General features: G+C 37.3%; 1 protein-coding gene across 2 annotated transcripts in view; it reads left to right on the plus strand.

The window, feature by feature from the left end:
* The window catches only part of RIGI (RNA sensor RIG-I), a 53,133-nt gene extending 31,533 nt beyond the window's left edge, over positions 1-21,600 (plus strand). Inside the window, exons 10-18 of one of the 2 annotated variants that reach the window (XM_081275734.1) lie at positions 59-163; positions 3,494-3,651; positions 4,885-5,020; positions 7,428-7,576; positions 9,732-9,822; positions 13,958-14,125; positions 15,206-15,357; positions 17,248-17,391; positions 19,475-21,597. In XM_081275734.1, the coding sequence (XP_081131860.1) occupies positions 59-163; positions 3,494-3,651; positions 4,885-5,020; positions 7,428-7,576; positions 9,732-9,822; positions 13,958-14,125; positions 15,206-15,357; positions 17,248-17,391; positions 19,475-19,783 (1,412 nt within the window). In that variant the 3' untranslated portion in view covers positions 19,784-21,597. Of the gene's footprint in view, positions 1-58; positions 164-3,493; positions 3,652-4,884; positions 5,021-7,427; positions 7,577-9,731; positions 9,823-13,957; positions 14,126-15,205; positions 15,358-17,247; positions 17,392-19,474 lie in introns of both variants that reach the window. The other variant, XM_081275733.1, reaches the window with a different exon arrangement.
* Positions 21,601-23,838: the final 2,238 nt, after the last annotated feature.

Consider the following 23,838-nt stretch of genomic DNA (forward strand, 5'->3'; position numbering starts at 1 on the left):
ACTTTGAACTATGATTTGTTCTTCCCTAAAAATACTTACTTGCCTTTGATGGTTCTAGTTTCCAGGAAAGTGGAATCACGGACTACCAACAAATTTAAATTCATCGTATCTCAGCTGATGAGGGACATAGAGAGTCTGGCAAGGAATATCTGTGCAGAATTTGGTGAGTTCTCTTAACTCTCAGTGAGATAAGTCTCATATATTGTGTCCCTTCCATTGGAATAGCCATAGAGCGTTCGCTAGTGGCTTTCTACTTTCTCTTTCATTTAGACAATGTCAACACCATATTTTTTAAAATTTTAATTTAATTTAATTAATTTATTTTTGGGTGGACACAATATCTTTATTTTATTATTTTTAATGTGTGCTGAGGATCGAACCCAGTGCCTCACGCATGCCAGGAGAGCGCGCTACCACTTGAGCCACATCCCCAGCCCCAGATATGGACTTTCTTAATCATAGGTTATTCAGGAGCCTAATAAGTTCTCCTTTATTCTCTCTTGCCTGTTTTTCTTTTTAAATGTCATGTAAATTGTTTGGACATGCACATCTTGAAAAATACATTTAAATCAGTTCATCAGCTTTCTTGACCTTCCAAATTAGCTTTCTGTACTGACTTTCCTATTTATATAACATGAAACCACCATTCTCCTGCTGGTGATTAAAACCTAGAGGTGATTTAAAAAATTATTTATTAGTTGTCAATGGACCTTTATTTATATGTGGTGCTGGGAATCAAACCCAGTGCCTCAAATATGCTAGGCAAGTGTTCTACCACTGAGCCACAACCCCAGCCACTAGAGGTGATCTTTGATAAATATATATATTTTTTTCATTTGAAACTCCCTCGTGGAGTAACCAAGTTCTGTCCTTCCACTTTTTATTCATTTTTCCATTCATGAAATATTTATCATTCTAGGCACTGGGCTAGGCAACGGAAATATTGAGATTAAAGATAAAGTCCCACAAAAGAGAAATAGAGAGAGAGACATACAGAGACCCTGCCCTCAGGGAACTCAAGAGTCAAATAATGGAAATCTGATGCAAATAGTTGCCACAGGGTGAGAAGTCTCACACTGGGCAGCACAGGAGCACCTGGGAACCTTGTCCTGGACTGGGAAGGGCTTTCTGAGGACCTAAGCTGAGAAAATTCTCGAGGGAGTCAATCATGTCAAGGAGAGAAGCAAGTGAGGTTGGAAGGATAGCAGGCAAGGAAGGAAGAAAGAACACAATGAATTCTAGGAGCTTTTTGCTTTTATCTTTCCTTTTCTTATCAAGCTTAACCTAAGACCCATTCTAATAGCCTTATGGCAATTTTCCCACCTTCACTGTCTCTGCCATTTCATGTTCCATTCATTGGTTAGTTTTCTTGACATACCAAGTTTATGTACATATAGCCTTTTGCCTAGGAAATAATTGTTGAACTCTAATGCGCAATGATAATCTGCTTCCCTTTATCTTTACAATTCCAACTTGGATTTAGCAGTTGCTTGAACATGTTCATTCATTCTTTCAGTGCCAAGCAATGTGCTAGGGAATATAGTGTGAGATCCTGAGGTGTAGCTTCTATCCTCATGAAATTTCCAATCTAAGGGCAAAGCCAAAATTAAGTAGTGAAGCTCCTGGATTGGCTGGGTGCTGATCAGCTATGTTTCAGGCAAAGGGAACTCAATCTGCAAAGGTCAGCAGACTAGAGAAAGTATGGGGAATTCCATTAGTCCTATAAAGTGAAAGAAGGGAAGTGGAATGGCTAAAGGTGAAAATTAAAAGTAGGCCAAGGCCAGACGCCAGAGAACCCTGTTCACCCTTTGTGAATAGAGGTACTAGCCTGTTTTTACTATAATGAAGTACCTGTGACTGGGTAACTGATAAAGAAGAAACTTATTTAGCTCATTGTTTTGGAGGCTAAAAGCCTAAACAAAATGGCACAGGCTCTGGTGAAGGTCTCATGGTGGATGGCATTGGTGCAGGATGTGAGAGGATGAGATCCCATCTCCAGACAGGAAGCCAGAGTAGAGCCAGGGAGGGGCTTCTTCTTTTTTAACAACCCTCTCACAAGAACTACTTTAGTCCCTTCTAAGGGCAGTGTCTCCTCCTAGGCCCCATCTCTTAACATGGCCACACTGGGACTGATCTTTAAATGCATGAGCCTTTTGATAGACACTTAGCCATATCTAAACCATAGCACCAGGGTAGGAGTTTGGCTTGAGGAATCCATTGGAGGCGTTTATGCAGTTGGGTAGCATGGTTTCTCACCTGAAATTTTGTAAACACCCTCTAGCTTCTGGGTGGGGAAAGAATTGAGGAAACAAGGGAAGAGGTGGGGAGAGCAGTTCATTGGTCATCTGGGAGCAAGGTGACATGGTGAAGTGGCAGAGGAAGGGAGAGATGGGGTGGAGTCACATGATTTTCTACTTTCTTATTCCTCTAACCCCTGGTACATTGCCTTCACCCTTTCCATCGTATCCTTTCAATTGGTCATTTCCAAATTGCTTAAGTTGTTTTTACACCTATCCAATTCAGTAAATACTTGGTGGTTCATCTAGTTTCTGTTGGCCATCTTGTTTGTCACTGGGGCTAGGAAAGAGGCATGTTACATGTTAGAGCAGTCTCCTTTGTTCCTCTTTCTAAAAATGAATGGACGAGGGGAATTTTAATGTACTGTTCTCATCTGGAGGAGCCCCAGAGAACTGATATGTTTCAGGCAAAGGGAACTCAATCTGCAAGACCAAGCCATTTGAAAACAGCCCAGGCTTTGCCTTCCTCATCTTTTTATCCTCAGCCCTAAACAGAGCCTGGACCATAGCAGACTCTGTTTTTGAACCAAGGAGTTGAGGCTTAGCTTAGGGGATGCATACATACAGAGGCATCTGTAACATGCATCTCTTGAGTTCCTGTTGTGTCTGGCCCTCTTATTCTGTTTGACTGCTCTCTGGAGATCAGATGGCCTAAGTTCACAGCAAAGCAGAGCAGGCTGTGTTGAGTCCTGAATCTCCTGCTTTTATACACACTCCGGTGAAGCTCTTGAGACCTGTTATTTTTACTCACTGCTTCTTTATTTTTAAAGGCAAAGTCCCCCTCCCACCTCCCAAGTCCATTGTTGTATCTCTGTGATCTTTTAGTTGTCATAGCCAATAGAATTAGGGCATCAGACACTCTGGGTTTGAATTCTGGCCCTCCCCACTCTTTCTATCTGTGGGACTTTGGTAAATTACTTAGCTTTCCTGAACTTCCTATAAACAACTAGAAAGTGTAATCTCTACCTCATGAGTTTGTGAAATTATGAAAGTAAGACCCTGTGATTCTTGGTACATAGTTGAGGACTCAGTAAATAACCATATGTACACAGAAACACACTGCTTAAGGCTCAGACTTTTGCAGGAGGCATGCCCTGTTTAAAGATAGTAAGAAAGGAAATCAGAGCATGGGGCATGCTAGAACCTTAAGTGATTGACCATATGGCACAGTGAAAAGCTTTTTTTTTCCTCCCCAGGAAACTTATTTCAAACTCAAAATGGGGACTTTGGAACACAGAAGTATGAACAGTGTATTGTTGGAGTTCATAAAGCAGGCATGGTGTTTCGACTGCCAGACAAAGAGGAAGAGAGCAGGATTTGCAAAGCACTATTTCTGTATACTTCATACTTGCGGGTATGTTACTTCTTTTGAAAGGCTATTTTAGTCATAGCACCCCCTGGGAGCTGCACTGTGGTAGCCGAGAGTCTATTAACATCTATCTCATCCTCTCCCCAAGAGCTCATTTAGGAATCTTTGATTTGAAAGGAAAGTTCGGAGCCAGACATGGTGGTGCATGCCTGCAATCCCAGCGACTTGGGAGGCTATGGCAGGAAGATGGCAAGTTCAAGGCTAGTGTCAGCAACTTAGCAAAACCCTAAGTAACTTAGTGAAACCCTTTTATAAATAAAATATAAAAAGGGCAGGGGATGTGCTCAGTGTTTAAGTGCCTCTGGGTTCAATCCCTGGTGAGGCATTATTTCTGAAATGATAATAGTGAAGGCAACAGGACTGAAACTTGACCATCACTTCAGCAGTCCCAGGTTTGACATGGTTGGGAAAAATTGGGTGATGATAAGAGGACATTTTCTTGATATGTGACCAGTAGTAGCCATCTTTAAAGCCTATGTGAGTCCCATTGCCTGAACTTGTGATGTCTTGCTTCTGATAAAGCCCTGTGCTCAGAAATCTCTGCAATCTGTATTTGGGGTGAAAATGGGAGTTCAAAACACAATTTGAGTCAAATGTATGAAAGATGATATATCATGAGCTATGTAATGCTTTAAATAATCAATTAAAAAAATTAAAAAAAAAAAGAAATCTAGGGTCTCTGGTTAACCCAGAAACAACAGTAATAATCATCGTCTTTGCTCATTATGCCACTGAAAATATTTTAAAATGCATTCAGTTAGCATGTGTTTGTAGAATTTTAATTATCTTAATTGAATTGGTATAGGTGGTCAGTAATGTCATTGTAAAAGGTGTATTTATGATTTAGAAATTCAACTTCAGAAATTAAGTTGAATGTTTGAATTATAATGTAGGTGTAGAAGTTGATGTGCTTTTGTTATTACTTTTTATGATATGCATTTTTCATAGAGTTTCTCTACCTGCCCCCTCTTGCCAAGATGGAATTTTAAAATTGAAAGTGCTTCTAATTACTTAATGTTTCTAGCTAATTGAGATTCTTAAAAACTGTATTTGGCTCAAAAGTTTGATTATAGAACCATTAGGGAACATTCATCTAAAAAACCCAACTGACATAGACTTAAAAACTAATTCCTTGTCAAGGGCAGCTAATTGAATTCAAGCCGGGCAAATGTATTAGATGTTGGAAATATATTGAAACTCAGTTTTTATTTTAAACAGAAATATAATGATTCCCTCATTATCAGTGAGGATGCACAAATGAAAGATGCTCTGAATTACTTGAAAGACTTCTTCAACAATGTCCGAACAGCGGGATTTGATGAGACTGAGCAAGATCTTACTCGGAGGTTTGAAGGTGAGGGGTGTTTTCTGAGAAGGAAGCCACCAGAGTCTGGTAATTCTGAGTGGCAACATACAGACATGGTGTTGTATTTAATATACATAAGTTTGGTGGTGCTCAGGCAGTTGTACTGGGTTTAAGAAGATATTATGGGTCTGGGGTGTAGCTCAGTGGTAGAGTGCTTGCCTAGCATGTGTAGGGCAACAGTTCAGTCCCCAGCACTCCAAAACAAAACAGTGGGACTGGCTTCAGTGAAATCTCATACCCATGGAGAGATTTGGTTGCTGAAACCATTACCTATTTGGAAGAAGGAAAAAAGTAGAATTTGCAAAGTATAATTCTCATAGAGTTGATGACATTTTTTTTGTTTAACTTTCAGTGATTTTTATAAAAGTTTAAAGACTACACATAAGTATTCTAATGATCTTTAAAGACTATATGTATATATACCTCTATATGAAGAGGAAATCAAAATGACCCTTAATTCTACTACCCTCATATTATTACCAAAAATATGGAAACATATTAAGTGAAAAATTTTCTTCCTCTTTCTTTTAAATTTCTTTTCCCAAAGGTAATCATTGTTGTTAATTACCTTGTCCTGTACTGAAGTATTTATTATACATATGTATACCTAGTGGTGTGCTGTGCTGATAAACATTTAACAGTTTTCTGGGAAGAATGTGTGCATATATTTTACATAAGTTTGTTATAAATTTTATTGATATAGAAGCTATATAGCATGCAACTTACAAATAATAAATATAGTCTCCTTGATTGTAAATTCTACATAGCCAGTTGACTTGTATAAATGGCTTTTAGTGGTTTTGTAGAATCCTGGTACTCATTACCAACTTATGGTTGTAGCTAACAGACAAATATACTTCCGACATGGATGTTGGTATATATTTTCATTAATGTTGGGAGTAAGATGGAAATGAAACAACAGAGACATTGAAGCTTCACTTGTTTGTCAAGGGTCTGAGCAATTTTTTTTGTTCTGAATTGGACAATAGTTTTTCAAACCCTGGGAGATTATGTTTATTATTATGATTATTATTATCAAATGTACTCTTAATAGCTAAGTTTGATCTGCATAATTTTCTCATTGCTTTCATAAGTCTAGATTGTCAAGAAAATAGATCAAGCACTGATTTTCACTGTTTCCTGACTTTCCTGATATCAGTACTCCCACTGTCATCAAGTTCAAGCCACCAATATGTTGTCATCAAATGAGTGACCAAAAAACTGAACAGTAGCACACCATTCTGTAGTATCCCTACCATACAGACACAATATATGTAAATAATTTAAGAGCATATTATAGTAAAAAGTAATAAAATAATTAAGAGATATGAGTGTGGGCTATTTATTACCTTCATTTTTTAATGTTATTGAGTGGCAAATGTATATCAATTATATATTTTAATAATCTATGTATTTAAAGCAGCTCATTCAACTCTCAAAAATTTAACAATTGACTATCAGTCTGGTATGATCTGGCTCTAGCACACCACAGCTTCATTCATACATATATATGTATGTGTATACATACACACACACACACACACACACACACACACACACACACACACATATATGGCATGGTACTGAATATACCTATCTTGTATTTTGATTTTGTTTTTTTGGTACCAGTGATTGAACTCAGGGCACCTGACCACTGAGCCACATCCCCAGCCCTGTTTTGTATTTTATTTAGAGATAGGGCCTCATTGAGTTGCTTAGTGCCTTGTTTTCCTGAGGCTGGCTTTGAACTCTCAATCCTCCTGCCTCAGGCTCCCGAGCCACTGGGATTATAGACGTGCAACACTGTTCCTGGCTGTATTTTGATTTTTTAATCTAAAATATCTTTGAAACCATTATGTATGTATTAATCCCTTATAAATTTTTAAAAATATTTTTTAATTATAGATGGCCACAATATCTTTATTTATTTATTTATTTATTTTTATGTGATGCTGAGGATCGAACCCAGTACCTCACATATGCCTGGCAAGTTCTCCACTACTAAGCTACAGCCCCAACCCAATCCCTTATTAATTTTAACAACTGACATGTATAGCCCATCAGGATCTTTTGAACTGTTTTCTACCTTTTGGGCATTTAGGTTGTTTTCTAAATGAAAGTATTGTGACTATTCTTGGAGATATCTTCCATAATTTTCTAAATATAGTGGTATTTCAAATTCTTAGATATAGAATTATTGTATCAAAAGTTGTGTGAGCTTTATGTTTTAATGGATATTGCCAAATGACCTTCCTAAAATGTACCAACTTATATTGGTAGTTGTTTCTTAGAAAATTTTGGTCTAAGATTGAGAGATTAACTGAACTTTTAGGTCACCATGTGTTATAAATTTTAAGAATTTTGAAGCCATTTGTAAAGTGTTCTCCATTTGCAGAAAAACTGGAGGAACTAGAAAGTGTTTGCAGAGATCCCAGCAATGAGAACCCTAAACTCAACGACCTCTGCCTCATCTTACAAGAGGAATACCACTTATATCCAGAGACCAGAACCATTCTTTTCGTGAAAACCAGAGCACTTGTGGATGTAAGCCTTCCTTTTTCTTGTGAATGACAAATTGGCCTAGTACCATGTGAAAGACTGCCTTTTCCTCACTGCTCAGCAGTCAAGTGTCCATATGTGTGTGAGTCTGTTTCTGGGATCTCTATTCTGGTTTTATGTTTGTTTATTCTTACATGAATACCTCACTATCTTAATCACCCTAGATTATAAATCCTGATACCTGTGGATTAAAAACTTCATCTACCCACACAGAAAATTAAATTCTAGCCATTCTATGGATGTGTAATGGTACCTCACAACAATTTTGATTTGCATTTCATTAGTGATTGAGATGGCTAAACATCATTTATATGCTTTTTAACTTTGTTGGGGTATCTGTTCAGTTTTTATTTTTTGGTGCCTATTTTTAAACTGGATTGTTTATCATCTTATTGAGGTTTTGAATATTCTTTTTAATGTTCTCACAAAAAGTCCTCTGTGAGACTGTGATTTGAAAATATTTTCTTCTGGCTTATGCCTCAGCTCACCTCGCCCCTGCCACCCAATTTTCTTAACAATAGCTTTTGCAGATTGAAAAGGCCAAAGATTAGTTTATCAATTTTCTCTTTTCTGGATTTTGCCTATGGTATATCTAGGAATTCTTTGCTTGTTTAAGGTCCCCCAGATTTTCTTTGTTATCATTTAGAAGTTTTGTAGTTTTACATTTTATATTTGGGTCTGTAATCCATTTTGAATTTTTGTATGTGGTTCGAGGCATGGGTTGAGATGCTTTTTTTTTCTTTTTGAATATGGACATCCAATTGTTCATCAATGTATGTTGAGACTCCTTTCTCTATTGAATTGCCTTTGTAACTTTTTTTTTTAACCAAGAAATCAGTTATCTGTATTTGTTTGGATTTATTTCTGGATTCTTTTCTCTGTTCCTTTGATCTATCCATTCATCCATCCATTCATTCATTCATTCATTCATTCCACAACTGACTTGATTACGGTAGCTTTATGATGTCTTGAAATGGAATAGTGTAAGTCTTCCAATTTTTTTCTAAGTTGTTTCAGCCATAATCTTTTGCCTTTCCATATACATTTTAGAATTAGATTGTCCACATATATGAAAATGCTTGGTGCAATTTCACTTGGAATTGCATTGACTGTATAGATAAAATTTGGGAAGAAATGGCATCTTAACAATATTGAGTCTTCTAGTTCAGAACCATAATATATATCTTCATTTATATAGGACGTTTTATTACTTATATGTTACTAAGTAACAAATTAGTCCAAATTAATGCAAGGGAACAACAAACATTATATTAACACTCATGGATCAGGATTCTGGAAAAAGCAGCATTTCTGGCTCAAGGTCTCTTGTAGAATGCAGTCAAGGTGTTGGTCATGATTTCAGTCATCTTGAGGGGAAGATCAACTTCTGAGCTTCCTTATCATGGCTATTGACAGGCTTTAAAAGATGTGCTTCCAAGTTTACTCATGTGGGTCTCTCCACCAGGCTGCCTTACAACACAGCAGCTGGCTTTCCCTAGAGTGAGTGACCCAAGAGAGGTTGAGAGAAAGAGGGCCTGATTTGGAAGCCACATTCATTTTATAAATTCTTTTTTGAATTTGTGTCTCATCATGTCTACTGTACTTTTAGAAGTAAATTATTAAGTGAAATTCACTCTCAAGTTGAGGATTTGAATTTAGGAGATGGAAGTCACTGAGCACTACCTTAGAGGCTACCACTGTGTTTTCTTTATTTGTTTTACCAATGTTTTGTCATTTTCAACATAGAGACCCTGCATGTATTTTGTTAGACTTTTACCTAGGTATTACTTTGGGTTACATTATTATGAATGGTACTTTTAACATTTTTTTTTCAAATTCTAATTATTTGTAGTATGTAGAAGCACAGTTGATTTGTGTATATTGATTTTTGTGTCCTGCAGTTTTGCAGAACTCACTTCTTACTTCTCTGTACCCACTATTTTGAACTTTACTTTTTTTGCTTAAGATATATCTTGACAATTAAACCAGATAGGTCACAAAAATCTATGCCACTAGTCTGTATTATTGCATGGATTTCAAGGTTTATCAGTCTGATATCCATCTGTATACTATAAATCTTTTTTGTTTATATAAATATATATTTCAATATTGAATTAATAAAGAGAGTTTTCATTTTTAGGCTTTAAAGAAATGGATTAAAGAAAATGCTGCACTCAACTTTCTAAAACCTGGTGTATTGACTGGTCGTGGCAGAACAAATCAGAATACAGGTACTTATATATGTAGTAAATTAGATTTAGTATACTATCTATATAAAATACATAACACACATAAATTCTTTTTAAATGCTTCTATCAGGGTTCAGTCAGAGAAGCAAAACCAGTAGGAGATTATACATATATATGGTATGTGTATGTGTATTTTTATGTGTACACATACCTGTGCATAACCTAGAGATTTCTTTGTTGTTGTTGTCTTAGAGTATTTTGCAAGAAAATACTCTTAAGATTTAATAAATGTTTTACAACTTTGAAATACAGTCACATAGTAGCTTTTTAAAATTTGTATTTGCATTGTATCTGTAGGTGATTATAAAAAATAAAAAATAGAATGAAAACTTAGAGCCACGAGAAATGTCACAGAAGGAATTGGCTTATACAATTGGGTTGGCAAGCAAGTCTGAGATCTGTAGGACAGGTAGACAGGAAGGGAAGATCAGAATCAGGTTGAAACCCTGCAAGCATGAACTATTTGAAGTCCCTGAGCTCAGGGAGGGCCGAGCTCATTGCTTCCCATCCTGTTCCCTTTAAAAAGTTCACCTGAATAGGTCAGGCCCACCTAGAATGAACTCCCTTTTAGTTTAAGTTAAATTCAACTGATTGTGGATTTTAATCACATCTGCAAAATCCCTTCTCAACAGCACCTAGATGAGTAACTGGGAACTGTAGCTCAGTTTCACTCAGTTGGTGAATTAGAAGGCCATCACACTGCCCAAACACCACAAACACTAGTCTCTTTGCTGGTAGACAGTTGCTTCCTCTCATATGTCCAACCAACAGAGCCAAAGTTGTTTTCCAAATACTGGTTGAATGTATCCCTTTTCTTAAACTCTCAATCAACAAATTTAAGATTAACTGAAAATATAAATATTCTGTATTATTATTATTATTTAAACTGTTGACATATAGCTTTTATGTATATTATGTATATTATGGTATAAAAACAGTCAAAGGTGACAATCCTGAAGTCTAGCTAGGGTGGTCAAAGGATAAAAGGCTTCTCTGTTACCATCTGAGAAGGTCCTAGATGGCCAGCTCTCATTCTGACCTCTTCACAGCTGTGCTGCCTGCCCTCTAGAGACTGTTTCATGACCCACAATGATGGGCTCTCACTCTGCTCTTCTTATTGAGTGTTGTTTGTAGTAAGCATCTTTTCATCATCCCATCATCTTGATCCTCAGTTGTTGCTCTTATTCTTTCCCCATATATAATTTCTAAACTTTTGGAATATGAAAAGTAGATTCATATTTTGAAACTGTGTCTTATCAAGTGAAGTACAGCATCTCCTTAGTGTGGTTGGGATTCAAAGTTCTCTGCAAATGATTCCAACATGAGTTTTCTGAGTAGGCATTCCAAAAATATTTTTACTTTAGAACTCCCTCTGTGCCAGGCGTTGTTCTTCTCCCAAGCAGCCACCATCCTCTGAAAATGAACAGAGATGCCCTTCTTCTACATTTCCACAGCATCCATTCTACCTGTTTCATTGCTCACCTCATGGAATCACAGCTTCCTATTTATATCCTCCTACAAAATGTGAGCTCCTTATGGATAAAAGTGGAACCTATAACCATTTTGCCGCTGACAAACCATGATCTATGATTACTAAATAAATGTTTGATGAATGGATAGATAGGTTAAGATGATTTGGATAGATGGGTGAAGATAATTTTGACTAAATATTTTTTTTCTGGTCTGTCTTCTTGTTACCATTAAACTAGAAAAATCGTGAGCTTTTATAACAAAACTTCAGGTAGAAGATAAATGTCAGTTCAGTTTGCTAAGTCTGAATATTTACAAATTCCCATTCCTATTGCCTTTTGATTTTCTATTTTGTGAAGAAGCAGGTTATTTAATCTATGCTCATTTTCCTCATCTGCCAAATGGAAAAATAATAATATTCACTATAGCTCATAGGGTTGATGTGAATAGCAAAATACAGCTTATTGCCTGATTTTGAATGACTCCTGAGCTAAAAATAAGATTTACATTTTTAAATGGTGGAAAAAAATCAAAAGATTTTTTCATGTCATGAAGCAGATATGAAATTCAAATTAAGTGTCTATAAAAAGTTTTGTTGGAACACAGTCATGTTCATTTATGTATTGTCTGTGGCTGCTTTCACACTGCAGTGGCAGTGTTGAACAGCTATGAAGCATGGTCCACAAAGCCTAAAATATTTACTAATAAGCCCTTCATAAAAAACGTTTACCAACTCCTGGTTTAGAAATGCCTGGCACATAGCAAGTGTTTAATACAGATTCAATATTAGCTTCTCACATATAGACTTCACGTATAGACTTCTCACAGAGTGGTCCACATGTATTGTTTCATTTGTTTGGTTTCAGTTTTACTGAGAATCCATGGATTCAAAAGACATAGAAAGTATATTTGTATCTTTAACAAAGAGTAATCTGAGTAAAGAAACCCCAAAGTAAAATCAAATAATTAGGGATTAAATTTAAGTGACTTTCTACAAATAAAACTGATTCCACTTGAGTTTTCACCACTTGGAGTTACAAATAATTCATCAACTTGGAAAATGGTCTTTGTACAACCTGGATCCCATGGCCAGCTAGGTAAAGGAGGTAATATTACTTTCCTCTGCTTGCTTGAGGTGGGGCTTTTCTATGAAACATTAAGTGGAGATCTGAAGGTGATTCCACTAAAACTTAAATGCTGATGGGTCTTTGGAGCCTGTAAAGTTTGAACTTAAGTGTGCATATTCTTTCTCACCATTTTTGGTGTTGCCATGATCACGTGAACTGGGCAATTACCACATCCTAACTTCAGTCTATATAGACAATTTAAATGTAGCCTTCAAGATCATACTGCTATAGGATATCATGGAAACATGTGGCTATCTTAGTCAAGGTCCTTTCTTTCTCCCCAGTTAATAGAAATCTACTTAGCTAGTCTGAGCAGAATGGGGGCCAGCTACAAGGATGCTCAGGTCTGTATAGGAAGTGCACTTAGGCTTCAAGTGCACTTTTACAAATGAGACTGGGAAGTCCTCTGATTCCATGTCTGTTTCATTCTTTTTTCTTTACAGTTGCTCTCTCCATTTCTTCATTTAAGACTCCCCATACCTTCCCAATTTACTACCTGTCTCCAAAACCCAATCTCAGAATCCAAGAGGGAGAATGTGGCCCAACATAATTGAAGTGCTTATTTCAACCCAGTAGCTGCTATTTATCATCCCAGGGTGTCTCTACTTCCTCTACCATAACCTTATTTAGTCCATTGAGGAGAAATGGCAAGAGTATGGATGATTTTTAGGGTCAGTTTTGGAAAAAGGATTACACTGCTTTTGTCTGTATGTCATTAATGAGAATTAGTCATAGGCACTCCAAATGCAAGGGAAGCTAGGAAGTCTATTTTAGCTGTGTGCCCAACAAGAGGAAGAACAGATAGACAGATAGTGTTTTCTTTTTCCCGGAGAAACAATACAACTATTGGTGAACAGCGAGTGCTGTCTCTTTGATTGAAAAATATAATATAACTGCAACCACCCAGAGTTTCACTCCTCAGAGCATGAGAGGAATAATTCTCAGACAACAGAAGGCAGGGAATGAAGAACACTCCAGGAGGCACACTATTTGGGCATTAAACATAAGTTAAAGAAATGAACCTACTGCTTGCTAACCTGTCAGTTTACCATACCTCTGGAACTGTAAGGCCCTCATCTATAAAGGGGAATCATGTCACAATTCCTTGTTCACCTAAAAGGGCCTTGTGAAGTTCCAGTGAGTGCAAAAGTATGAAAATGTTTTGTCAGCTGTAAATTCCTGTTTGCATGTAAAGGTGTTATTGTTAGCTGTTGATATTTTTGCACAAAGGTATTTGTTTTGGAATGATATTGTTGAAGCCACACAACTAGTAAATGCCGCAGTTGGGATTTGAACTGTTAGTGTTGTTGCAAAGTCTCAGCTATTAAAGGTCTCTCTAAATTTCCTCTCTAAAACTGGCATAGGAATAGATCCTAAAGCTTATGGTTGTTGGGATATCAGGAATATAAAGCACTTATTATAGTACCTTGCATATAATGTGTATTCCATAAGTAGTTGCTAGTTTTTCAAGTGGAAAGTTTCCTTTTTGGTGAGTTGTGTAATGTGTTTGCTTGATACAGGCATGACCCTCCCAGCACAGAAGTGTGCACTGGATGCATTCAGAGAAGATAAAGATAATATTCTGATTGTCACCTCAGTTGCTGATGAAGGCATCGACATTGCTCAGTGCAATCTGGTCATCCTGTATGAGTACGTGGGCAATGTCATCAAAATGATCCAAACCAGAGGTGAGAGAAACTGTGATACAGTTCCTATATGGCTCCCACTGTATTTTGTTTGGTGTTTGTCATTTTGGCCTATTTCCTCTACTGAATGAGGTTGAGTATACAATTGATGGTACAGGGGACTCAGTTATGTTGGTAAATAGTGACTTGGTTGGTCTGGATTGGGTGCTTACAGTTGTACCCATTAGTTTGTACCCTATAGTGATTCTGTTCATAATGATACTGCTTACTTGCCCAACACTGACATATTTGTGAAAGGATAATTCCAACTTGGCTTGAGACTTGGCCAGTGTAGACTTTCTAACTGGGCTGGTGGCTCCCTGTGCTCCAGAGGAGATTCTTCAGAGTTCTGTCCCACCTGGACTAGAGAATCTCCCAACTAGCCTACTTCCTTTTCCCTTTTTTTCCCAATTTCTATGACTACCACATTAATTTTCCTGAAAAACAGCTCTGATCGCGTCACTGCCAGTACAGAAACTCTAATGTTTCCCCATTTCACTTCATGTTCAAGTTTTCAAAATCCAGGACCCACTCACCTTTCCAATCTATTTCCCATTCTTCCCCTTCTTTCATTCTCCATTTCAGCCAATCAGACTTCATCATTTGCTGTTGAGAGTATCGTTAGTGTACTGCTACTATTTTTACTTCTTCCTCTGCATCCATCTTACCTGTCCCTAAGTCCCCCAGCTAGAATAAGATCTTTGAATGCCCATAGCCCTCTATGTCTATCTTTGTTCTGGTGATTGTGAGCATGTCATTGCCTAAAAGGCTCTTGAGGAAGGACCTATTCATTATCATCTTAGAATCATGCTCAGCGTCATACGAAGGGTTCATATTGAATTCTCTTTAAAGTGGCATTTCTGATAATAAGGCTATACAATCACACTGTGCCATTGGAGACCCTAAGAGAGCTAGCCTGAGGTGGGCTCCTGGTTTATCCATATGTTTAACATGCAGGTGAAAGCAGGATTCAGTGAACCAAAGTTGAAATTTTAGGAATATCTCTCTCCTTTTGTTTTTGTGTTCTCATGATATATGACTTTTAAGTCAAAAACACCAAATAAAATATTTATTTTCCAATAGGCAGAGGAAGAGCAAGAGGTAGCAAATGCTACCTTCTGACTAGTAATGCTGATGTAATTGAAAAAGAAAATATAAACATGTATAAGGAAGAAATGATGAATGACTCCATTTCAAAACTTCAGACTTGGGATAAAACGGAATTTGAAAAAAAAGTAAGTCAAATTTTCATCTGACCATAAATAACAGAAAACATGAACAGGGTTTGTACCTTTTATTATATTGTTCAGAATTTTGTGTTAGAATAGTAAGTTTGTTTTTGTTCCACAGTGAACATTAAATTTACTGTGTTTTGTTTGGTTCTGTTTTGTTTGTGGTGCTGGGGTTTGAACCTGGGGCTTTGTACATGCTAGGGAAAGTGTTCCACTACGGAACTACATACCCAGCTAAATCTGTTATATTTTAGGGTCAATGAGATTAAAATACCTGAAGTTCTGTTTTTAGATCTAAAAGGCAAACAGAGCTATATTTTCTTTCAAGTGGACAGTTCTTGAGGATCACATCCTGACACTGCATGACACAGCTCTCCTTTGTTTCTTCCTGAAATCTCTCTGCCATCCAAAGTCCTCTGAGAGGAGCTCACAGGTCACTGGGCAGATGCTGGAATGCCTACATATAGCTGTGGACAATAACATATACCTTAGAGTGGCACATTTGTTCAGAGCAGCCTCTTGGTAGTAACCCTCATTTTATTGTAATTTCCTTTGTACCACAGAAACATGAAATCAGATTGGAGAAGTCAAGAAACAGCCATGCAGGCATGCTTACCCACACTTTCTCTAGACCCTTTGCAGAGATTTTCATCTCAGAAACCTTAGAAGCACTGAATACTGCAGGACTGGGGAAGAGTTTTTGAAAATACTCAGTGTTTCAAATCTCAGTTTTGCCAGTTGCATTGTGACCTCAGGCAGCTACCCTGTCTTAAATAATCAATCTCCTCACATGTCAAGGTGGGAATTTTTTTTTTTTAAACTCTCAGGGAAGCTATGAGAATTAAATGAGAAATATGTATTACTTAGCACAGTACCTGGTATAAAATATGTGCTCAAAAAATGAGAGTTGTCACCAAATAGAGGTGTGAGGCATAGTTAAACTTCATTACGATGAACCTTACAACTCAGTATACTAATTCTGTAGTGTCCATAATTGCAAAAAGGTCATAATTTCTATGCCAGAAAAAGTATTTGGAAGCAATGATTTAAAACAAGTCAACAATTATTTTTGGATAAAATTACAACTTTATGTCAATGTTTACTCATTTGAAAAACATTTCTTTCTTAAGTTTGGAGACTAATATGTCTAAAACCACCTTTTCTACATTTTCACTCTTAATTTTACTGACAGGTTCTTGTTTCACTGAGTCAATAAATGTTTTAAAATCCTATTGAGTTTTAATAACCATGGCATAATTTTTATCTCTCACTGAGTTACAATCCACTTAATAAGACACTCGTGACAGAAGCATGTCTGTTGAGAAAAGTGGAGACTGGACCAGATGTATTTTTTTTTTTTTTTTTTTTGTGGTAGCTGGCACACCAAGCCAAGGTGTGGGGTGAGGAGACAACAATTGAAATATCTAAGACAGGCAGAAATGGTAAAGAATGAGAGGGATTAGTGAGGCCCTAACTTAATAAGACCCTGTCTCAAACAAAACACAACACACATAAAAAAGGAAAACACAGGGGATGTAGCTTTGTGGTTAAGCACCCCTGGTTTCAATGCCTGGTACCAGTAAACAAAAACAAAAACAAAAAACCAAAGGGATCCCAGAATGAGTGGAGCCAGGAGTCACTGGTAGCTGGTAATCGAGGTAGCCGGGAACCTGGAGTCTTGATGCCATTCTGTCCTGTCATAGATGACCAGCCTAGTTGCATAGGTGTATATGAATGATTGGAGTCTTGATGCCATTCTGTCCTGTCATAGATGACCAGCCTAGTTGCATAGGTGTATATGAATGATTATATATGTACTTACGTGTGCTTTTATTTACACATATGTTCATTATACTTAGACAATGTTTATGAGGCTCTTCTTTTGGCACATAGGTTCACAGTATACAGATACATGATAAATTCATCAGAGATAGTCAACCCAAATCAAAACCTGTCCCTGATAAGAAAAATAAAAACCTGCTCTGTGGAAAGTGCAAAACCTTGGCATGTTACACGGCTGATGTACGCGTGGTAGAGGTAAGCAGCCTTTTATAAGAGCACCTGGTTGATTTTTAGCATAAGTTAAAACTTGATGAAATATTTATGTTAAGATTACTATTTTTTCTGCTATGGTTCATGTATTAAAAAATACAACATCTTGCTCATGTGGTAGCTATAACCGTTGATATAGTAGAGAGACTAGTGGTCATTGTGGGCTAGGAAGGGTAGTGAGGAGGAGCATAAGAGGCTAGATAACAGGTGCAAAGTATAGTCAGGAGGAATACATTCTGTTGTTCTGCAGTATAGTAGGGTGGCTAATAGTGGACAACAATTTATTAAATATTTCATAAATCTTTTTTACAACAAAGCAATGATAAATGTTTTAAGGAGATGAAAATGCAAATTACCCTAATTTGATAATTATACATTGTACTCATGTGTTGAATTATCTCACTGTGCCCCATAAATACAGTTGTTGTGTGTCAAGGTAAAAATTACTGTCTTTTAAATATTATGAAGCTCTTCAGAATAATGGTTGTGCTAAATGCAGTGTAGTCTCAATTAGATCCTAGAATAAAGAATTTTAGTAGAAAATCTGTAGTTTAGCTAATAGCAATATACAGATATTAGTTTCTTAGTTTTATGGTTTGTAATATGTTAGCATTTAGGGAAACTGGGTCACAGGTATACAAAGAATTTTCTAGGAATTTTCTTGCAACTTTTCTCTAAGTCTAAAATTATCCCAAAGTAGAATTTTATTTAAAAATACGATTATGAAGCTTATGTAGTATAATAAAAGTGGAAAAAATAAACTGGATACAAAACTATAAATATGCTATTTAAAAAAAATCTGTTTTTAGTTGTCAATGGATCTTTATTTATTTATATGTGGTGCTAAGAATTGAACCCTTTGCTTCACACACGCTAGGCAAATGCTGTACCACTGAGCTACAACCCTAGCCCAATATGCTATTCTTATAGTTGCATGAAACAATAATACCATGGGGGGCGGGTACCTTTGTAAATGATATTAAAAGAAATATGCCAAAATGTTATATTCTGATGATGAGGTTCCGTGACTATTTTTTTCCTACGATTTTATTTTCTAAACTTTATGGGATATGGAACACTTTTCCAATGAAAACAAAATGTTCCTTTTTGAATGTGACACTTGCAAGTCAACCTTCTGTTTTTTTATTGTTGTTTTTTTCCTTATAAATAAAGGATTAGAAAAATCTCCAAAGACAGGGCTGGGGTTGTGACTCAGTGGTAGAGCACTTGCCGAGCATGTTGTGAGGCACATGGGTTCGAATCTCAGCACAGTATATAAATAAGTGAATAAAATGAAGGTACATTAACAACTAAAAATATATATAAAAGTAATTTTTAAAAAAATCTCCAAAGACAAACATTGAGTGTAACTTGCTGCTGATGGAGAGCAGGTCGAGTGGCTGGGCTAGTCAGGTGACGAGTTATTACTTGAGAGTTCCTTTTGGTCTTCAGAAAACTAAACCTCATCAGCCCAACTGTTTGGGTGAGAAGCATATTATGAGTGATACTAAGTTCCCCTGCCTTACTTTAGCTGTAAAAGGTTCTTTTAGCTTCAATTTTTTGTGTGTGTTTTTTTTTTTTCTTGACAATGGCCATTTTAGAGTTTGTATTCCTGGAAGACTAGATGTTGGAGTTGCATTTGTTTCTGTGCAGTTTATTGTAAAGCTGACTGTATAAGTGGCCGATGGACATACCGTCCATGGTGTTCTCTGGGGCACACTGATCCTTTGCTGTTGTTCCATGTGTCCTTCGGATTGTGCCTGTCCTTTCATGGATCAACTTAACACTCCACAGATCTTCAACAACTATGTCTTTTGTTTTTGAACTCAGAATATGAACTTTTAGGGGGTAGGTTTCCTGGAAATTTCTTAATCTTCCTTTTCATGAGGTACCCAGTAGCACTTAATTTGAGGCCTAATGTGGCCTTCAGGTGATTCCTTTTCCAAACTGTGAAATAAGTGGGATTCCATCTATTCTTCATCTCAGATTATTGTGGAGTATTTTATCTTAAATCACAATTATGGATTGCTTCTAACATTTTCTATATTGTTCCAACTATTTATCTTAGACATGCCATTACACTGTGGTTGGAGATGATTTTAAGGAACGCTTTGTGAGTAAACCACACCCCAGACCGAAGAGCTATGGGGGTTTTGAGAAGAAAGCAAAGATATTTTGTGCCAAAGAGAACTGCAGACATGACTGGGGAATCCACGTGAAGTATAAGGAATTTGAGATTCCAGTCATAAAAATTGAAAGTTTTGTAGTGGAAGATATTGCAACTGGAGTTCAAACACGGTACTCAAAGTGGAAAGATTTTCATTTTGAGAAGATACAGTTTGATGCTGCAGAATATCCAAATGACTTCAGGGCCTAAGTCTTTAGCTACAGGGAATGGTGAGTGAAGAAATTAACCCTGTGGGTAATCACCCATTGCTTGTGCCTCTATGAAGGTATTTTACACAAGGCTTATACTGTATTGCACACTCTCAGTTAACTTCACCTTCTGTTGGTTTTGAACAGTTTGTACTACATCATATATGCAAAACACATGTGAGTGAATTCTCATACATTGCTGGTGGTACTGCAAATAGGCACAACCACTATGGAAAGCAGTATGGAGATTCCTCAGAAAACTTGGAATAGAACCACCATTTGACCCAGCTATCCCACTCCTCAGTCTACACCCAAAGGACTGAAAATCAGCATACTACAGTGATGCAGCCACATCAACGTTTATAGCAGCTCAATTCACAACAGCTAACTTATGGAACCAACCTAGGCGTCCTTCAATAGATGAATGGATAAAGAAAATGTGATTTTATCTATCTATCTATCTATCTATCTATCTATCTATCTATCTATCTATCTATATTCAATAGACTATTACTCAGCTTTAAAGAAGTATGAAATTATGGCATTTACAGTAAATGGATGGAGTTGGAGAATATCATGCTAAGCAAAATAAGCCAATCCTGAAAAACCAAAGGTCAAATGTTTTCTCTAATATGCAGATGCTAATTCACAATAAGGTGGGAGGTACTAGAGAAGAATAGCATTACCTTAGATTAGGTAGAGGGAAGGGAAGGGAGGGAAGAGAAGGGGATGTTGGATAGCAAAGATAGTAGAATGAAACAGATATTATTATTTTATGTATATATGTGACTGCATGACCAATATGATTCTACAATATGTACACTCAGAAAAATGAGAAATTATATCCCATCTATGTATATCAAAGTGCATAAATGCATTATACTGTCATGTATAACTAATTAAAACAAAAAAAAATCTAAAACAAATTCAGTTCTATCCTTTTCAGAACCACTGCCAATGCATACAATGTACCAACGCCATACACACTGAGCTAAATAAATGAATGGGATGCTGAAAGGTTTTCCATACCCCTATCCCCATTTCCTTAACCACTGTACCGGCTTTTCCCCTTAATCTGCTGTTCTTTTCAAGGCTGCCAGTGACTCTGGTTGCCAAATCACATGGCCATTTCTTAGTCCTTTTGACTTCTTTGTTGCATTTGGCTGTTGTATTCTTTTCTTGAAAATTTCCCTTGGCTTCTGCCTTTCTATTTTTTTTATAGAAATAAAAGCATTTTTATTGCTTCTTCTTTGCTGATACCTTAAGTGTACATGATTCCAAGGGTTCAGTATATACCTACACAAGTACAAGTTACATATCCTCATGTTTTCTTAATAGCAATGTGTGGCATGGTAATCATAAAATTCTATAGTAGTCCATTTTTTAGTGGTGAGGGCACATCAGGGATATAATGCTTCCTAAGAAGTTGTTTACTTGCTCATTTAATTTGTTCTCTTAACTCATGCCATTCTTCCCTTGGAATAGTCATCTCAAGCCATTTTTCATTAATAGAGATTAATGCTTAACACTTGGTTTATCTGTCCTCAGTTAAGCCCCTTGGTTGCTACTGTGGAAATGGTTCAATTTTGCTGTTCTTGCTACTTTAAAAAAATTAGAAAATGTACTCACATGGCATTCCTGCGTCTTTTAGCAAGGTTTGCTGATGCTTCAGAGAGCTTAGTTTGGGGTTTTCCAGACATGGTAACAGTGCCTGGGTTTATTTTATTTTTGTCTTGTGTTTAGTTCTGGGAAGGATCTATAGTAATTTAAGTATCACCCCAAAACGGATTCAGATTGGTTGGTTGTAGTTCATTATGACCATTAAATGACCTAAACAAAATTCCAGAGAGCACAAAAGGTTAGTAATATGTTCAGCACATGTGATGACATGACCTTTTCAAATAAGACGTATTTATATCTGAAGGCTATTTGGAAATTACCCAGATGAACCCTGGAGATTTAATAGGATAACACATTACGGCAGCTTTACTTTCCATTTCAGCAGTAGTGCTGGCAAGTAGTCAAGTAAACTTGCCAGTTACATAGGCTCTTTGTAAAACAAGGATAACCCCAAACTGTCAGGGTTAGTTGTCAGCTTTTAATTAAAATATAAGAAAAGTACACGACACACACACACACACACACAAATAATTAATTGCTTAACAATGGTTACTATAATAGTATTCTTAGATGCAATAAAAAGATTATTTAAAACAATTTGTTGAGAGCTGATTTTTTCATTTTTCACTATTAGGATCTTTATATGTAATTACTATTCTTCGCTATTACTATTTAGGAACTTCAACAGGATATACTAAACATCTACTAGAAATGTTATTCAGAAGAGAAAAACGCTTTTAACATTTAATTTAGATGGAAGGCAAATAGTCCTCCCTTCAGACTAAAGCTGAAACAAAAACTTAGAATTTCCTCATTTGACTTTTATATGGAATCAAGCCATTGTCAGGCATAGACCTGAAAACAGAATAGGCACTTGGTTAATATGTACTGAATGAAGAAATAGGTCATTGCTGTCAATGGATTTCTTGATCAAAGGTTGCATTTGAGAGCCAACCAGGGAGTTTCATGGACATAATCCCAGTCCCCAATATAGTGTCCTAGCAGGGTGTCTAGCCATGTGTGTTTCTGTAAGTTCTTCAGGTGGTTCAGATAAACCTGTTCTACCACCTTGTTATCTCCATGGTTCTAGCTGGTGCTGACACTATGATGCTTTCACCCTGAAATGGAATCTTTCAAAGCCTTGATTGTGCAACAACGTCAGTAAACTGATTCCTGTACTTAAAACAGATTCTATATTAACTGAATTTCAAATAACAAAGCAAAAGCCAGTATTTCCTCAGGTGCATTCTGTGGAACACAGTGCCATGAGATTCTCTGAAGAATGTATTCTACGGTCAGGTAGGTTTCTGTACCATTTGTTGCCACCCTTTCCCTCAGTGACCTACAACATACACTGTCATTGTCACTGTCAATTCTTTAATAATTAGACCTATCTAACACTGTGTCTCCCAAATACATTGACTCTGAAACCATAATGTCACATATCAAGAAATAATGAAACTTGAGCAGGACAGTGGAATGTGAATTTCCATGCTCGTCCTCCCACAGAAACATCCATTTGAACAACTGTCCACACACAAAAACACTGTCCTAAGAGCTAAGGCTACCAAGTGGGATATTTACATCACCTAGTGAAAAAGGTTAAGAAGTGCTTTACCTCACCTGTGCCACTTCTCCCTCAATCTTAGGCAGCATAGTGCAAGGTGCCCTAAGCTTGGGGCTAGGGAAGGGAAGTGAGCACTGGCTTTGCCTTGGACTCCAACACTAGGCTTGCCAAAGCAAAACCCAGTGCGGGGCAGGGCTGTGTCCCAGACTTAAAGCTTGTCTGGTAGACTGTTTCTAGGCCCATTCCCATGCCATTCATTCTGGTTCCAGGCCCACCTCAGAGTCAGACTGGCCCTAGCACCAGACTAGCATCATAATTGCATGTCTTAGTCCTGCTGACCTGCAGTGCTACACATGAGGCTGGCTCCAGCAGACCCTAGTGGGGACAAGCTGCACTCTAGGACTGACCCTGTGAACTCAGTTCCAGAACAGTCCTCATGGACCCAGTTTCCATGCCAACCCTGCCTAGTGATTTTAGGCATCAGGTCAGTACCTACAATTCCAGTCCTGGCACCAGCCAATCCCTGTGGCTCAAGGCTCCAGTGGAGCCAGCATCTAGACCTACTTGAGAAAAGTGGTGCAGATTCTAGGATTACCCCTGCAGATGTAGGGCTCTAGCCAGTCAGCATACTACAGTGATTCAGGCTCAAGGATTCAGGCTCAAGGCTCACCCCAGGTCCAGGTTAGCTCCTGTGGACAGAGGCCAGTTCTTGCAGTCCTGCTGAATAGAACTATTCCAGTGGACCCACACTTTGAATCCAACCTGACTCATCTACCTGCTGATCTAGATACCAGGCTAATCAGCCAAGGACTCCAGTAGCAATCCCACCCACAGACCACTCCAGATAGCCTACCCAGAATCTCTAAATG

This window comes from Spermophilus citellus (genome assembly GCF_964194105.1).
Source record: "Spermophilus citellus genome assembly, chromosome: 2".
In the NCBI taxonomy this organism is placed as follows: Eukaryota; Metazoa; Chordata; class Mammalia; order Rodentia; family Sciuridae; genus Spermophilus; species Spermophilus citellus.